This window comes from Sturnus vulgaris, chromosome 15 (genome assembly GCF_052056855.1).
Source record: "Sturnus vulgaris isolate bStuVul1 chromosome 15, bStuVul1.hap1, whole genome shotgun sequence".
Classification (NCBI taxonomy): Eukaryota; Metazoa; Chordata; class Aves; order Passeriformes; family Sturnidae; genus Sturnus; species Sturnus vulgaris.
This window is the reverse complement of record NC_142257.1, coordinates 17,527,243-17,542,073: the sequence shown is the minus strand read 5'-3', so window position 1 is coordinate 17,542,073 and position 14,831 is coordinate 17,527,243. Positions and strand designations below refer to the sequence as shown.

General features: G+C 60.4%; 1 protein-coding gene across 1 annotated transcript; it reads right to left on the bottom strand.

Annotated features, from left to right (window-relative positions):
* Positions 1–470: 470 nt before the first annotated feature.
* SLC4A9 (solute carrier family 4 member 9) lies at positions 471–12,551 on the bottom strand. Its single transcript, XM_014887668.2, has 20 exons — positions 12,283–12,551; positions 10,606–10,766; positions 10,259–10,408; positions 10,087–10,148; positions 9,843–10,000; positions 8,119–8,203; positions 7,735–7,889; positions 7,055–7,171; positions 6,707–6,881; positions 6,343–6,476; positions 5,957–6,228; positions 5,239–5,294; positions 4,961–5,143; positions 4,706–4,819; positions 3,936–4,097; positions 3,612–3,790; positions 3,291–3,363; positions 2,350–2,418; positions 1,361–1,534; positions 471–992 (listed from the first exon to the last, which is right to left on the bottom strand). The coding sequence occupies exons 1-20, from the start codon at positions 12,549–12,551 to the stop codon at positions 471–473; spliced, it is 3,270 nt and encodes a 1,089-aa protein (XP_014743154.2).
* Positions 12,552–14,831: the final 2,280 nt, after the last annotated feature.

Genomic DNA, 14,831 nt, shown 5'->3' with positions numbered 1-14,831 from the left:
CGCCGCCCCCCCGCCGCTCCGCGCACGCCTATTGGGCGCGCTCGGCCGAGGGCGGCGCGCTATTGGCCGCGGCGCCCGCCACTCAGGGGCGCGTCACGCGCTCCCAGCATGCTGCCCTGAGAGCGCACGCCGAGGCGGTAAGAGTGCGCCGCCCCGCCCCTCTCGCCCGGCCTCGCTTCCTGAACTTTCCGAGCTCTGATTGGTTCTCCGCGACATCAATCATGCGCCTTGGCGGATCTGCGGGCGCCGATGGGGCAAACGGACTGTCGATCAAGGCGCATCCAGGAATCACGGTTTTGATTGGTCGAAAAGCACATCGCTCACAACGCACGGCGTCTGGCGTCTCTCGATTGGTTCCTGCGTGCCCTGGGCCCGCCTCCCCTTCGAACCCTTCTGAAGGACTCCGTCAGCGCGAGATACCGTCACACGCCCGCCTGTCCCGAGCGGTGATTCGGTCGAGGAGCTGCCAATCAAAGCAAAGGGCACACCTCCTCCATGGCCCCGCCCCCTGCCGGGTGCGGGCCGCCATAGGCTGGGCTCTCTGCTCCGTCGGTCACGCCCACTGTGACGTCACCGCGCGGCCACGTGGCCCGGGGGGTTTCGGGCCCCCCCGGGGGTCTCGGGCCCGCGACCCCCGGCCCGGGGCGATGGCTCCGCACAGCCCCGGCCCCGCCCCGGCCTAGTTCACGGACAGGTTGATCTGCGGTCCCGGGCGCTGCATCGGCTCGCACTGTGGGGGAGCAGAGGTTTCGGGGATAGCACCGCGCCCACCCCGGGTGCCCCCGCGCCAGCGGCTCGGCCCCGGGGCGGCTGTGACCGAGCGAGGCTCCCAGGACAGCACCGACCTCCTCGGCTCTGCTCCCCTGCTCCGGCCGCTCCCGGGGCTGTGTCCCCGCCGCCCCCGGCCCGGGCAGCGGCCCGTCCAGCCAGCTCAGGTCGTGCGGGGAGAAGATTCGCTCCAGGCCCTTCCGGATCCCCACAAGCGCCAGCAGCTGCGGCCGGGCCAGGCACGGCTCAGCCTCGCTGGGGTCGGGGGACAGGCAGCATGTCGCTCTCATATCCCTCTGTCACCCCAGGAGATGCCGTGGTGGTGGCCTGTCACCTCTCCTGGCTCTCTGCCAGGGGACCGTACTTGCCCGACAGTGACACTGGTGACAGTCCCGCGGCCCCAGACCAGTGGGTGAAGGCTGATGGCAAAGCCACACAGTGGCCCTGGAGGGCCCCTGCCAGCCCTTGGGTCTGAGCACCCCCTGCACCAGCCACCAGCGCTCATGTCCCTTCCCAAAGGATGCTCAGGGCAGGGGTGGACATTGCCCAGCCCAGCACCAAAGCAGTGCTGCAGATTCGAGGGGTGTCATACCATCACTGGGAAAATAATCGCGGCCACGGTGGACTTGAGAACCCAGAGCAGGGCCAGGCAGAGCAGCTGGATGACGGTGAAAAGGTGCACTCGGCGCAGGGGCACATGGCGGAGGTAGGCGAGGTCTGGCTGGTGCTTGGCTGGCATCAGGAGCAGCCGCACACGGTCCATGAGCTGCAGGGGAGGGGTGGCAGGTAGGTCACACCTGTCCAGCTGCTGGGCAGCTCTCACCCAGCTCCCTGTTGAGACCAGGGGAGCAGGATGGGGTTTCACCATCATTTCTGCACTTCTGCCCTCTGTGCTAACCCCCAGATGATGCCTGGGCCAGTGAGTTTGTGTGCAAGACCAGGTGCCACTGTCTACAAAGGACTCTAGCTGCCCTTACAGGGTTAATTGAGAGATAACACCCCTTGGTCCCCCTCACTTCACAGGAAACTGCTGCAGCCTCCTCCAGAGCACAGCTCTGGGTTTCCCAGGCAGAGGGAGGGTGGGAGTTTCCCAGCCTGTCATTTAAAGCAGGGTAATTGCAAGGAAACTGTACTATTTAGAGGAAAAAGTGGTGTAGATAAATCTGGAATAGGGATTTTTTTTTTCCCCCCTCCATTGGTTTCTTAGGAAAAAGAACAGAACTGGCACACAAGCAGCAATACCACAACCAAAGGATTGTCATGTCCCAGCTCTGCCTGCAGGTCCCAGGTGAGGAAATCCCTGTGGCTCTGAGAGCAAGTCTTTGTTATCCACTGCTCCCACTTCTCCCAAACCACCTGATCATCAGTGCACAATTCTCTCCTGCTCCTCAGCATCCCAGAGCCCTCCTTTGCCCTAGAAAAGTCCCTCTCTCTCTCCTTGTCCTGGGCCTGGTGAGACACAGCTCCGTGCCTGTTCACCACAGAGAGCTAAAACCCAGGCTCGGCTGTGCAGGGGCAGCTGTTGCTGAGCAAACCCCCTCCTCCCCAGCAGCACCCCCTCCCAGTGCAGCCCTCCCTCACCTGGATGCTGTTCAGGGCTGTCACCCCCATGTGCAGGAACACTCCATACAGCACTGGCATTGGGATGTGCTGCAAGACAGTGGGGTGGGGGATCAGCAGGACTGTTCCCTGGGGGTCCATGCCTGCTCAGTGTCCTCTCACGTAAAAGCCTCCATGTATGTCCATAGCCTTTGCCTCCTTTATTCCCAGCAGCCCAGCCTGGCCTTATTGAACCACCTGAGGTTCACATGAGCCCTCATGCCTGCTTTGGATGGCATCTCATCCCCCAGGTGTGTCACTTCAGCACATCTGCAGATGTGCTCCATCCTGCTGTCTATGTCATTGATGAAGATATTAAACAGTATTTGTTCAGTAGGAACACTTGGAAGACACGACTTGTTACTCATTTCCGTTTGGACACTGGGCTACTGACTGTAAATCTGTGGACATGACCATCCAGCCAGTTCCTGATCCATGTAACAGTTCTTCCATCAAATCCATTTGGGAGGTGAGGATGCTGGCAGGGCCCCATATCAAAGGCTGTATGAGAACAACCTCAAAGGTGAGGAAAGAGCTTGAGGAAAAGAGACGTCCTGCCTGCCCACAGGTAATCCAGGGCCACTGAAGGGGTTTTTCCATGGCAGTGGCAGCAGGTGAAAGCCAAAAGCAGCCAGATCATCCACATGACAGTGTGGAGAGGAGGTGGTGGGGTGTGTTTGGACCCTGATACACACGGGGAGGATGGACAGGTGACATGGGGCCACAGTACCTTGTGTGCCAGCCCTCCCGAGGCACTGGAGACAAGCCCTTGGTGCAGCCCAAACCCACACAGGGCACAGCTCCCTCCCTGCCAGACAGGCTTCCTGTGCTGCTTCGATGGGCCAGGGTGAGAAACCTCCAGCCCTGCAGAGTATGGCCACACCCTGCCTAGGAAAAGAGGCCACCCCAGCCAGGCTTCCTACCTTGAGCACGGGGGCCATGAAGACAGAGACTCCTGTCAGGATGAAGACAGCCAGGCCTGTCAGCCTCTGCTCCCTGTGAGTGGCAGCACAGGTGTCACAGGTGCCCAGGGTCCTTGGGGAGCCCACCACCCTACCTGCCCTCCTGGCCCCCAAGATTTCTGCACTTTGCAGTTTTGATGGCCACAGGGAGAGGGGTCAGCTCTAGGGAGATCCCCAAAGCCAGGTCAGAAGGACAGCTTGGGCATGTCCATGTCCCTGTCCTTTGGCCCCACAGCCATGGGCAAGGGGTTCCCCAGAGCAGGGCCCAGGCTTGTTGGTTACCTGATGCCCAGGAACTCGGGGTGCTCGCCAGGGGCTGAGGTTGCACTCTCCTTCCTCAGGCTCTCCATGTGTGCCAGAGAGATGACAGTGGCTGAGACATACCAGGGGAGGCCGGTGACAGAGGTGACAACCATCAGCAGGGAGACACAGAGGAGGTCCAGGTGGAAGCCTGCTCCTTTCTGCAGGGGGAAAGGCAGCAGGGCTGGGGGCATCTTCCCACTTTCCTGGCCAGTTTGGGATTCTGCTTTCCCCTGGCTGCTTCCATGGGGCCAAGCCAGGGCCTCTCCATTGGCTGGTGCTGCCTGTTCCCTGTCCCCTGCTCACCTGCAGCTTGTACTCCCTGCGGTTAAGAATGACAGCTGTGATCTGCTGGTCCATGAAAATGAGGATGGTGACAAGGACAGCAGGCACTGCGGACACCAGGCAAATCCACCATGGGTTGGCTCCAAAAGGGACAATGATCCACCCCCGTGCTGGGTTTGTGGGCTGTGGAGAGCAGAAGGGTCACTGCAGCTGCCACCCACTTGTGGGGTGTGTGGCACAGCTGGGTGATGGCACCACCCCCAGGTGCCCAGGCTGGAGCCCTGCAGGCACCCAGGGATGCCCCACCTCAGGAGTGGAAGAGCATCCTCAGTCATCCTGGGGATGCTGCTGGGCAGAGTGACCCCCACAAGGACACCATGGCTGTGGCAGAGCAGGGTGTTGTTCTTGGACACCACAAGCCAGGAGCTGGGCTTGTGACAGCAGGGGGAGGGCGTTGTGCAGTGATGATGGTGAGCCCGAGGAGGTGGTGGTGAGCACTGGCTGCACTGGGGCACTGCCAGCCTTGCTCCACACCCAGGGTGAGAAGCCCAAGCCTGGAGCTGAGCTTGTGGCTCTTGCTTCAGTGTGATCTGTATAGTTCAGGACTGAGCCAGGTTATTTACAGTGCCTGGGATCGGCTGTGTTCAACCCTGTCTCATTTGCTGGGGTGCAGCCTGCACCCCTGTGGGGCTGGAACCGGTGATGAGAAGGACAGTGACAGCACAGTGGGATGGCTACCACGGTGGGCACAGACCCACACTTTGGCAGTGCTGTGCCCACCCTGCTGGCACCTTCAGCTCGCTGGGGACAAGGAGCTTGGGGGTCTCCAGGCCCAGGACAGCATCGACAGCGCAGGAGGCGAGGATGGCCAGGATGACAGCGAAGTCGCTCACCACCTTCCTCACCTGCAAATGGACAGGGCTTGACCCAGGATGGCAGGGGTGGGGGCTGCTCCAGGAGCAGCCTTGGGATGCAGCACCCCCAGAGCCATCCCCACAGCAGTGGGATAGGTGGCCATGTCACTGGGGTGGCTGAAAGATGCTCACCTCCACAGGGAAGTAGTGGCTGCTCCTGAAGCGCTTGAGTGCCATGCAGAAGAGGAAGGTGCCCCCGAAGAGCAGGAAGGAGATGAGGGTGACATCGGGCACATACTGGCAGCTGGTCCCCAGGAGATGCCCACCTCGATCCAGGCACTGGGTCCTGCTCAGCCCTGCTGGAGTGGCAAGAGGCTGCAGGGACAAGGTGGGTGGTGAGGAGGGGTCACACATGGACACCTTGGGCCCACCGCAGCACCTCACCTGCCTGCCTGGAGCAGGAGCTGTACCTGCTGGGTGGCCAGGGGTGAGGGCAGCAACGTGTCATTCCCTGCAGGGCTGCGACCTGCAAAGTGACAGGGGTCAGGTTGGTGCTGGTTTCATCAGGATGACTGGGATGATGCTGCCATCAGGCTGGGTCCTCAAGCTCTTCTTGAGGGCTCAGGATGCTGGATGGGGCCCCATGGGATCTCTGAGGCCCTGGTTCTGGCTGATGCCCAGGGAGCACCAAGGTGGGGGGAAGTTCCCTGTGAAGGGCTTGGCTAAAGCACCAGGCACTCAGAGGCACTATTGATCCCAGGCACTGATGTTTTTGGCACATGGTGTAGGGTCAGTGTGGGTCATGTCATTTCCAGGGTCAGGACTTCAAGCCCCAGAAAACAGCCCTGGTTTATAGACTGGGCTAGAAATACCAGAGCAAACCCATACAGGTGCCCTTTTCCAGCCTCTGACATCCCCCATCCTGGAAGCAGAGGAGATGGGCCAAGGCTCTCCTTGCTCCCTGTACTGCCCTGCCTGGTTCCTGGGCAGTTCTGGGAGGCAGGAATAGATGGACAGACTATATGGAGGGAAGTGGAGGACGCTGCAGTATGATCAGGCCGGTGAGGATGGGATTAAACCGTCTCCTCCTCCAGCGCCTTCCCCCATCCAGCCAGGAAACAGGTTCCCAGTGGGATCCTGGGGCAGCAGCTTCCTGCTCCCCACCCGCCCACAGCTGCTTGGGCTCACCAGGGCTGGACAAGTTGCAGGTGCAGCTGTAGGAGGTGACGTTGTCCAGCCGGTACTGCCAGTTGATGGGGAAGGCATCTGCCAGGCTCAGCATCTTCTTCAGGGAGTCGTAGATGAATATCAGGCTGATGAGTGCACAGAAGCCTTCCTCAGTGAAGCGGGTGAAGTACCTCACCAGGTGACTGGCCTCGGTGGCCACCAGCACCACGCCAAAAAAGGCCACCCAGAGCCCAATCCAGAGACGGAACTCCAGGTAGTCCAGGCTGTGATCCCTGGGGGAGAGGGTGGCTCAAAGCCTCGCCAGTGACACCTGCCTGGAGTGATGGTGGCCCATGCCCCAGCTGGGGGGCAGTGGGCTGGGGATCCGTCCCTGACAGTGAACTCACTGGCTGAAGGAGAAGAGGAGGCGCTCAAAGACGAGCACGGGGCCGGTGCTGCTCAGGATGGTCAGGGGTTGGCCCGAAAAGAGGCAGAAGATGAAGCCAGCAAAGGCTGTGCCCAGGAAGCTCTCCAGCACCCCCTGAAATGCAGGGAAGGGGTGCCAGGTGCCAGGCACATGGCAGGGAGGAGGGCTGTGGGTCTGTCCCCCCAGCAGCACAGAAGAATACAGGGTCAGTGCTGGGGGAAGGAGGCAGAATTCAGGCAATGCTCAGGATGTCCTGGGAATGCTGGCAGGAGGTTGGCACCCAGGTGGGCACTCTGGGCTGGGCTGAGTAGGATTGGTACCTGGCACCCCATGGCCACACTGACCTGCATGTTGGCAGTAGCGTCCCCCAGCATGCCCCCAAAGGTGATGGCATTGGTGACTGTCGCCAGGTAGATGTAGAGCACTGCCGAGAGGCACTGGGGGTGCAGGGCATCGGAGAAGTCACTGCCATACCACGGTGCCTTCCTCTGGATGTCTCGCAGCAGCCCCCCAAAAAGCCTGAGGCGAAGGAGGGTGGTCTCAAAGCAGACCCCACACAGATCTGCACAGCAAGGGATTGTCCCTTCCCCTGGTACAGCAGCTCAGAGGGGCTTGGGCATGGTGGCCCATGAGAACCAGTGCCCCAAATCCAGCACCCTGCTGCACGTCCCACTGCCCTTCCAGACACTGACCTGCCTGTCCTCTCCAGCTCCTCCCCAGAGCGTGGGTGCCCTGGGCTGGCTCTGTCCCCAGCTGCTGTCATGTTCCCATTACCATGTGGCTGCTGGTCCAGTGGGTCCACAGTGGTCCTGTGGCAGAGCAGAGCCTGAGACAACAGGTTTCAGGTTGGGACCCTGAGGACCCAGCTGCATTTAGGGGTCACTAGGACAGGAAAGGGAGAATGGAGAGAAGACAGGGGTGCAAACAGGACTTGTGTATCCCCTGATAATGGAGAGGAGAAAGATCAGGAAGAGGAGGAGACGTGGCAGATGATGATCTTTGAAGGTTTCTTCCAACTCAACCGTGATTTCCTCTGCCAAGCTCTGGAGGCAGCCCTTGCAGGACTGGTTTTAGTGGAGGAGCTGGGCAGAGCCTGGGGTGTCCTGCTCAGAGGTTGAGTTTCACATCTGAGTGCTGAATCCCAGTGTTCCCATCAGCTCCCTTTGGAGGGGATTTGCCATCCACTGCCACGTGGGACAGCAGGACTAACAACAGAGGGGACCAAAGCAGGGACCTTGACTGGGAGGACCCCCTGGCTCCTGGGCAACTTAATCCTCATGGAGATGGAAGTTCGAGTGTCACAGACAGAGGTATGCCTGCAGGACCCTGCGGAGGGGCTGGCAGGGGCTGGGGTGCCCTCCCTCCATCCCACCTCCTGCGTGGAGATGGCAGATGGCTTGGTGGAGGAATTCGGGCACTGGGGTCCCATTTCCCAGGAGGAAGCACGATCAGCTCATCCAGGTACGCCTCTATCCCTGTGATGAGGTCCTCTCGGTGCTCAGCCTGCCGGGCAGCCCTTTGGAAGAGCTGTAGGGAGATGCTGTGGTTTAGCCACCACGTCCCTGCATTCACCCACTTGGAACCTCCCTCCCAGCCTGCAGCCATCACCAGGAAACAAACCCACCCATGTCAGGGCAACAGGAGCCCTATATCCTACAAACCCACCCAAGCTTTTGGTTTTTTATCCTGGCCATCCTGAAGAGGAGAGGAGTTCTGGTGTCCCCATTCCAGGCCCAGCCCATCCATGGGTGCTCACCTCATCTGTCAACAGTGTGGCCATGGCCCTGCCGACCTCGTGGTAGGCTTTCACTTTGGGGGGGCCCAGCAGGATGAAGAGGAACCTGTGGCAAGACAGCACATATCCAGAGCAGCCCTCTCCCCCCCAACAGGGAATGCTTCTCTGGGGAGGGGACCATGGGGATGTGGGGATGGGGGCTGGGATGGCCTGGGGGGCTTCTACCACCCTAAAAGTGTGGTTGGGGGCAGAATATAAGATATGTGTCTGTAGTGTCTGCTGCCACTGCATGGCAACCTCGCAGAGACCGCGGGACACCAGGACCCTGGCTGGATCACAAGGGTCTGCAAAAATCCAGACTGGGAAGTGTGGGGGAACAGGTCTTCGGGACAGAGGAGGAGAAATCCTCAGCTGGAGGTGTCTGTGGCATCATTTTCCTGGGAATGTTGCTCACAGGCAGGATGCTGGTGTGTTAGGGAAGGAGAGTTTGCCAACAGCACGGGCAGCAGGTTTGACAGGACTCTGGGGACATGGGAGGAGACTGGAAAGAGAGCTCAGAGCCCTTGATAAAATATGGTAAAAATTCCACACTTGAGAGGATGGTGCAAAATCTCCAGTGGGACAATCCACACAGATGTTTGAGTTCTCCACACCTTTCCAAAGTCGGCAGGAATGGTTACAGTCCTGAAAGCCTGAGATTATCAAGCAGTTCTAGTGACTGTACCCGGAGCAAACCCCCAGAGAGGAGGCAGGGAAACTCCTCTGGCCATGCAAATGGGACTTGACAGAAGCCCCAGGGGCTGGAGCCTGCTCCAAAGGGACGAGAGGTGGCAGCTGCCACATGGAATTGCTTTCACCCAGGCATCTGCACCAAGGCAGTGGGAAAACCTTAAGACCCCAGAGATGGATTTGGATGAGAGACAGCCCTGAGGCAGTGGCTGCACCTGTGGAACAGCCTGGCATGGCCAGCAAAGGGGATGGCACCCTGGGCAAAGGGATGGGTAGGGACAAGTTCTTCCTGCCCTCCGGTTTGGGGGAGGAAAATACAGGGCAAGGGGTTATCATGAAACCCTCAAGACCCAGGGGCATTCACGGGGATTTGCCACCCAACTCCCGCGGAGGAGACAGCAGCAGGTGGGTGGATGTCTGTCCTGCTCCTCCCAGCTCCTGGGACGGGTGCTCTGGGCAGAGTGACCAGGAGGTGGCAATGTCCCTCCTGATCCCCGCCTGCTTCCTCCGCGCACTTCCCAAGGAAGTGCTCAGCTCGAGGCACACTGCTCGTTTCTCCTCATGGCTTTAGAGGATGCATTCATCAGCCAGAGAAAACGTGGGGACCTCCTGCCCTGCTCCCCTCCCCCCACCCAATCTCACCACTCAGGAGATCAGCGGGAGGGCAAAAGTCTCCTAAAAACCTGCATCCTGTCCCTGCTGCCAGGCCCCAGGCTCCCGGCAGTGAGTGGAGAGCATCCAGAACAGGGATGCAGGGAATGCAGAGCCCAGTGGGAATGACCCTGGGGATGTCCCTTCCAGGCTGCCCAATAGATGCTCCACACCCAGCCCGTTCTGGAGTGCTCCTAAGAAGCTGGGAAAAGCAGGACGGGAAGCAGTGAGACAGATTCTGGGACTGCATGTGACACTGCGTGCCATTCCCTTTGCTTTGGACAAGCAAAGACTTATCTGGTGTGGGAGGAAATGGGAACACCGGGCGAGGGGAGGGCACAGGGCCGTCGGCCGTGCTCTGTTACCTGCTTGGAAGAGAAACCTCAGCCAGTGAGCCAAGGGACACCCCACGCCTGAGGCGAATGAAGGCAGCAAAGGGCTTTTCCAGGAATTCAACTTCCCCGACAGCAACGTGGGCTGCTTCAGCTCCCGGTGGGACCTTCTTCTTAAATCTGTTTCTCAGCTGAAAGGAAAGGGATGCAGCAGCTGGGTACTCAGGATGCTGTGGCTGGGCATCCAGGCTCCCAGCCCAGCTCCATGCTGCCATACCTGCTCCTTAAGAGGTGTTTTGGAGACCTGTGCTCTGGGCTCAGACCTGCCTTTGGCTTTCCCTGCAAAGAGAGGGAGCAGCAAAATCCATGTGCAGGCGAACTTCCATCGTGGGTACTGCCCCGTGCTGGAGGCAGCAGAGGATGCCTGGTGGGACTGCTGGGTTTCCTACCTCGGCAGGGAGAGAGGCCAAGCTCGGCCAGGAGCTGCAGCAGAGATTTTGTGGGCTGGTGCTGTGGCTGGAGGAGCAGGAGGGCTGCCAGGCGCTCCCTCAGTGCAGGCTGCAGCTCTGCTTCTTCGGGCTGCTCAGAAAGTGCTTTATCTGCATCAGGGACAGGGACAGCTCTGAGTCCCCCTGGTTCACTGCCCCAGGGAGATCCCCCTTAGCTGGAGGAGCAGACAGCCCCCCAGGTACCCCGCTGTCACTCATCAGTGCTGTTCTATAGGCACCTCCTGGTGGCCTGTCCCTCTCTGGTGACCAGCCCATCCCAGGAGACCACCTTTGCATTACCCATGTACCGATTATTTCCTTGAAACTGTTGGCATCCAGATCCAGGAGCATCGTCCCCTTCTGCAGACATGTCCTCAGTTGGAACAGGCTGTGCAGGGGCAGAGCTGGGACATGGGGTGCACTCCAGCGCTCCCCACCATCCTCCACCTTCTCCTCGAATTTTATCCACCTGCCCAGGGAGATGTGGGGGGTCAGTGGCAGGTTAGGCCCTGTGCCCCGTGCCAGGCAGTGGGAGCTGGAGCCTGGGCCCATCTTTGAGCTTAGCACGGGGCTGGCACAGGCAGGGAGGGGTTTGGGTGGCTCAGAGGGGCCTGCAGTTGGCTGCAGTTGGGGCAGCTGGGCAGACAAAGTAGTGATGCCCCCTTTCCTGCAGACTTACACCTCTCTAAGATCTGGTCAGGGGAATTACAACCATAATGAGGTGATAGAATGGTTCAGGTTTGAAGGGACCTTAAAGCTCACCTTATTCTGAGCCCTCTACCATGGGCAGGGACACCTTCCACTATCCCAGGTTGCTCCAAGTCACATCCAACCTGGCCTTGAACACTTCCAGAGATGGAGCAGCCACAGCTTCTCTGGGCAACCTGTGCCAGGGCCTCACCACCCTCACAAGAAAGAATTTCTTCCCAATATCCCATCTAAATCTGATCTGTGGCAGTGGGAAGCTGTTCCTACTTGTGCTCCAGTCCCTTGCCCAAAGTCCCTCTCCATCTCTCTTGGAGCCCCTTTAGGCACTGGAAGGGTCTCTAAGGTCTCCCCTGAGCCTTGTCTTTTCCAGGCTGAACAAGACCCCACCTCTCTCATCCTGTCTCCATAGCAGAGCTGTCCCAACAGAGCTGTTACAGCCTTTGAATCATTTCCATGGTTTCCTTTGGATGTGCTTCAACAGGAGATGGATGTGGTGCCCCAGGGCAGTCTCACACAAAGCAGAACAGAGGGAGAAGCCCCTCCTCACCCTGCTGCCCGTGGTGCAGCCCAGGATACCCTCGGCTTTCTGGGCTGCAAGTGCACAGTGCTGATCTGTCTCATCTGTCACCCACCAGCACCCCCAGTCATTTTCTGCAGGGCTGCTCCCAGCCCACCCAGCTGTGCTGGGGCTGGGGGTGGCCCTGCCATTAGCAGCGCTCGCTGGAGTCAGAACAGAAGTGTCTTGAGCTGTTTCCACGCTCGGGCCGTGCCAAATATTTTAACGCCGGGCACAGACAGAGCTTCCCTTTGTCCCCGTGGGTGGGCGCGCAGCCGCGGGGTGCTGGTCGTGCTGCACGGGCAGAGCGTGCCCCCGGCACCGCAGGCTCCTGACAGCGGGGCTGGGTGCCGGGAGAGCCACAGACCCTCCGACCCCGGGGGAAGACCCATTGCTACCCCCAGACCCCTGTGGGCCATGTCCTCATGTCCGTGCCGGGGGTGGAGTGGTGCTATGGGGCACGGGGACATCCCAGCCCCGGCTCAGCCCCTGGAGCCTTGGAGAGGCAACAGAGAGGAGCAGGATGAAGGGCGCTGTGCCTGGCCTGCCTGACATACTGCCCTGTCCCATGAAATTAAGTCAGCCCAGCAGAGGCAGAGCCCTGCCCTGGGGCTGAGGCTGAAGCACGGCCAGCCTCGGGGCATGCCCTGGGCTCCAGCTGAGCTGAAGGCTGCGCTCCCAAAGCGTGGCCCAGCAGCTTGGCTCTCGCAGGAGTGCCTACCTGGCCATCTCCCTCCACTCCAGCCCCGCCGGGGTGCTGAGGAGCTGGTTGAGCTGGATGAAGAGCAGCGGGCAGGTGACGTCTCCCCTCTCCTCCCACTGCAGGGCGGCACCAGCTCTCCGGGCCGCTGTGGCCGTGCTGGACGGGAAGATGCTGCAGCCGAAAGCCTGTGAGGGAGCTCCAGGGTTGCTGCACTCCAGTCTGGGCTGTGAGCAGTTGTCTCCTGCCTGGAGAGCCGTGGCACCCGCCCCGGGCATGTGGGTTCGCATGGCCACCGGCACCGGCGGCCACAGGCGTGAGCTCCCCTCGAGCACTCACAAGATCCCACTCACCCCACACCTTATAACAGCTGTGAACTGGTTTAAACTGGCCACAAACCAATACACAGGAGCCAAGCCCAAAACAACCATCTCAAAACAGCAGGGTCAGCCCCACAGGTCCCAGTAGGGTTGTGTCCTGCCACATCCAGCTTCCCACCTGGGCCAAGGACCAGGGGGCCCACCTGCCTCCTGCAGGTGACCTGTGTGATCCAGGATGCTTGTGGGGATCAGTGTGTTCCCAGCCCTGTCTGCACCCTTCAAGGCGTTGGTGAGGGGGTAGCAGGATGGTGACAGAGCTGGTGGCAGTATCGGCGCCAGTGCGAGGGTGCTGTGCCCATGGCAGGAGGGGTGACACAGCCCATGGCAGCTCCTCCTGGAAAAGCGGATATGGGGACATGCTCTGGGGAAGGATGTGGCACCGCTGAGCAATTCCAGAGTGGGGAAATGAGGGGCTGCTGGTGTCAGGGCTGACGGCAAGGGCTGGGAGGGCTTCAGGGCCGTGCCGATGTTCAGAATGCTTCTGTGAGCTACAGCCGGAGAGGGAATGGAGGGGAAGGAAGTGGGCACAGCCCCCTGCAGGGACAGGGACATGGCAGGGCCTGCCCAGCGCTGCCAGCAGAGAGCAGCCACGGTGCTCGCTGTGCCCATGCCATGCCCACCGCCACCGCCACCACAAACAAACGGCGGGGCTGTGTGCACTGCAAACACGGCGGCGAGACCGCAAACACCCGCGGCTCCGGCACGGGCCGGCTCTGCTGGAGCCCGCTGGACTCGACACGATCCAGCCCCAGGAGCAGCTGGAGCAGGGCCAGGCACCAGCACAGCAGAGTCACGTTTTGGGAAAGTACGGGTTGGGAATGTGGATTCCTGAGGTCCTGCCTGGCAGGAACTGAGGCCAAGGATCTCCAGGATGTCCAGGTGTTTGCTCTGCAATACCAGCGGGTACCATGGTGTGTGGAAGGGTGCCCTTAGCTGGGGTGGGGACCAGGTGGAGATTCCTGGCAGAAGGACCCATCCATAAGGAGCATCAGAAATGCTCTGAGTCACCCAAACCTTCCCGGGGTTCACCTTCCCCTCCTGTGGGGGCTGCCTCAGCACTTGGGGTGGGGCATAACTGGCAGCAGGCACAGGCAGGGAGGGAATGCAGGAGGTGGGCAGGGGTCGTGGGAGGCAGAAGGGAAGAGGCAGCAGGAGGCAGAGGCAGGAAGCAGAAGCAGGCAGGATGAGCAGCCTGCACACATCCCCCTCACCCTTGCCCGCTGCCAATCCTCTGTGCCAGCAGCTTCCTTGGCAGCTGATGTGAGCTGGTACCTCCCTCTGCTGAGGTGCCAGGGCAGCTGGCAAATGCTGCCCGCACTCACTGCCCTCACACGCCCAGCCCGACTTTGGGGACGTGGTGGGGGACTGGCAGGGGCAAAAAATTCCATCCCAACATGGGGACCTGCCCAGGAGCCAGTGTGCAGGACTGCCCAGGGACATAGCCCCTCGCCCGTGCCACCACCTCGCTCCGCTGCCAAAGGCTTTGGGCTCCTGATGGCCGGAGGAGGCGGAAGGAAAAACATCCAGCAAACAATTGCAAAAGTCAAGTCTGAGCAAGAAGGAGGGTGTGAGCGGGGGGGTGCCAGATCCGGTGGTATTCCTTGGAGACGGCAACAACAATGGCAGGAATATTTGCTCATGCCTAGCTGAGCCCAAACTAGCCATGGGCTGGGGGCTCAGAACCTCGAGGAAACAGCCAGGGGCCTCTGCTAGCCAAAAGGAGAGCTAGCTAGCTAGCTGCACTCGCCCGGCGCTGACGTCTGTGACATTTTTGCGCTGTCACCTGTGTTGAGGATGGGGCCAAACACAGCACACGGTTGCCAGCATGGTGAAGGGGATTGGGAAGCTCTGGCAGTGCCCAAACACAGCAGGCTGGGACAGAGACAAGAACAGTGGCTGGCTGGGGTGTGATGTGAGATGAGGCTGTGGCTCAATCACTTGGGCTGCATAGGAGCACAAAGGGGGGGCCTTGGGTATTGAAAGGGTCTCCGCTGCCATCTGCCCCCTTTCTGGGGGTCATCCCATGCCCAGGGCCAGGAAGAGGTGCAGCCCTGACTCCTGAGGTCCTGCCTCTCACCTGATGCTCCTCTTGTGAGGTGCGCTCGCTCCTCCAGCACCCTCGGACCACCTCGGGCACCTGCCAGCCGGGGCTTGGGGCCAGTCAGGGGACAATCAGGATCTCCCTCCTCT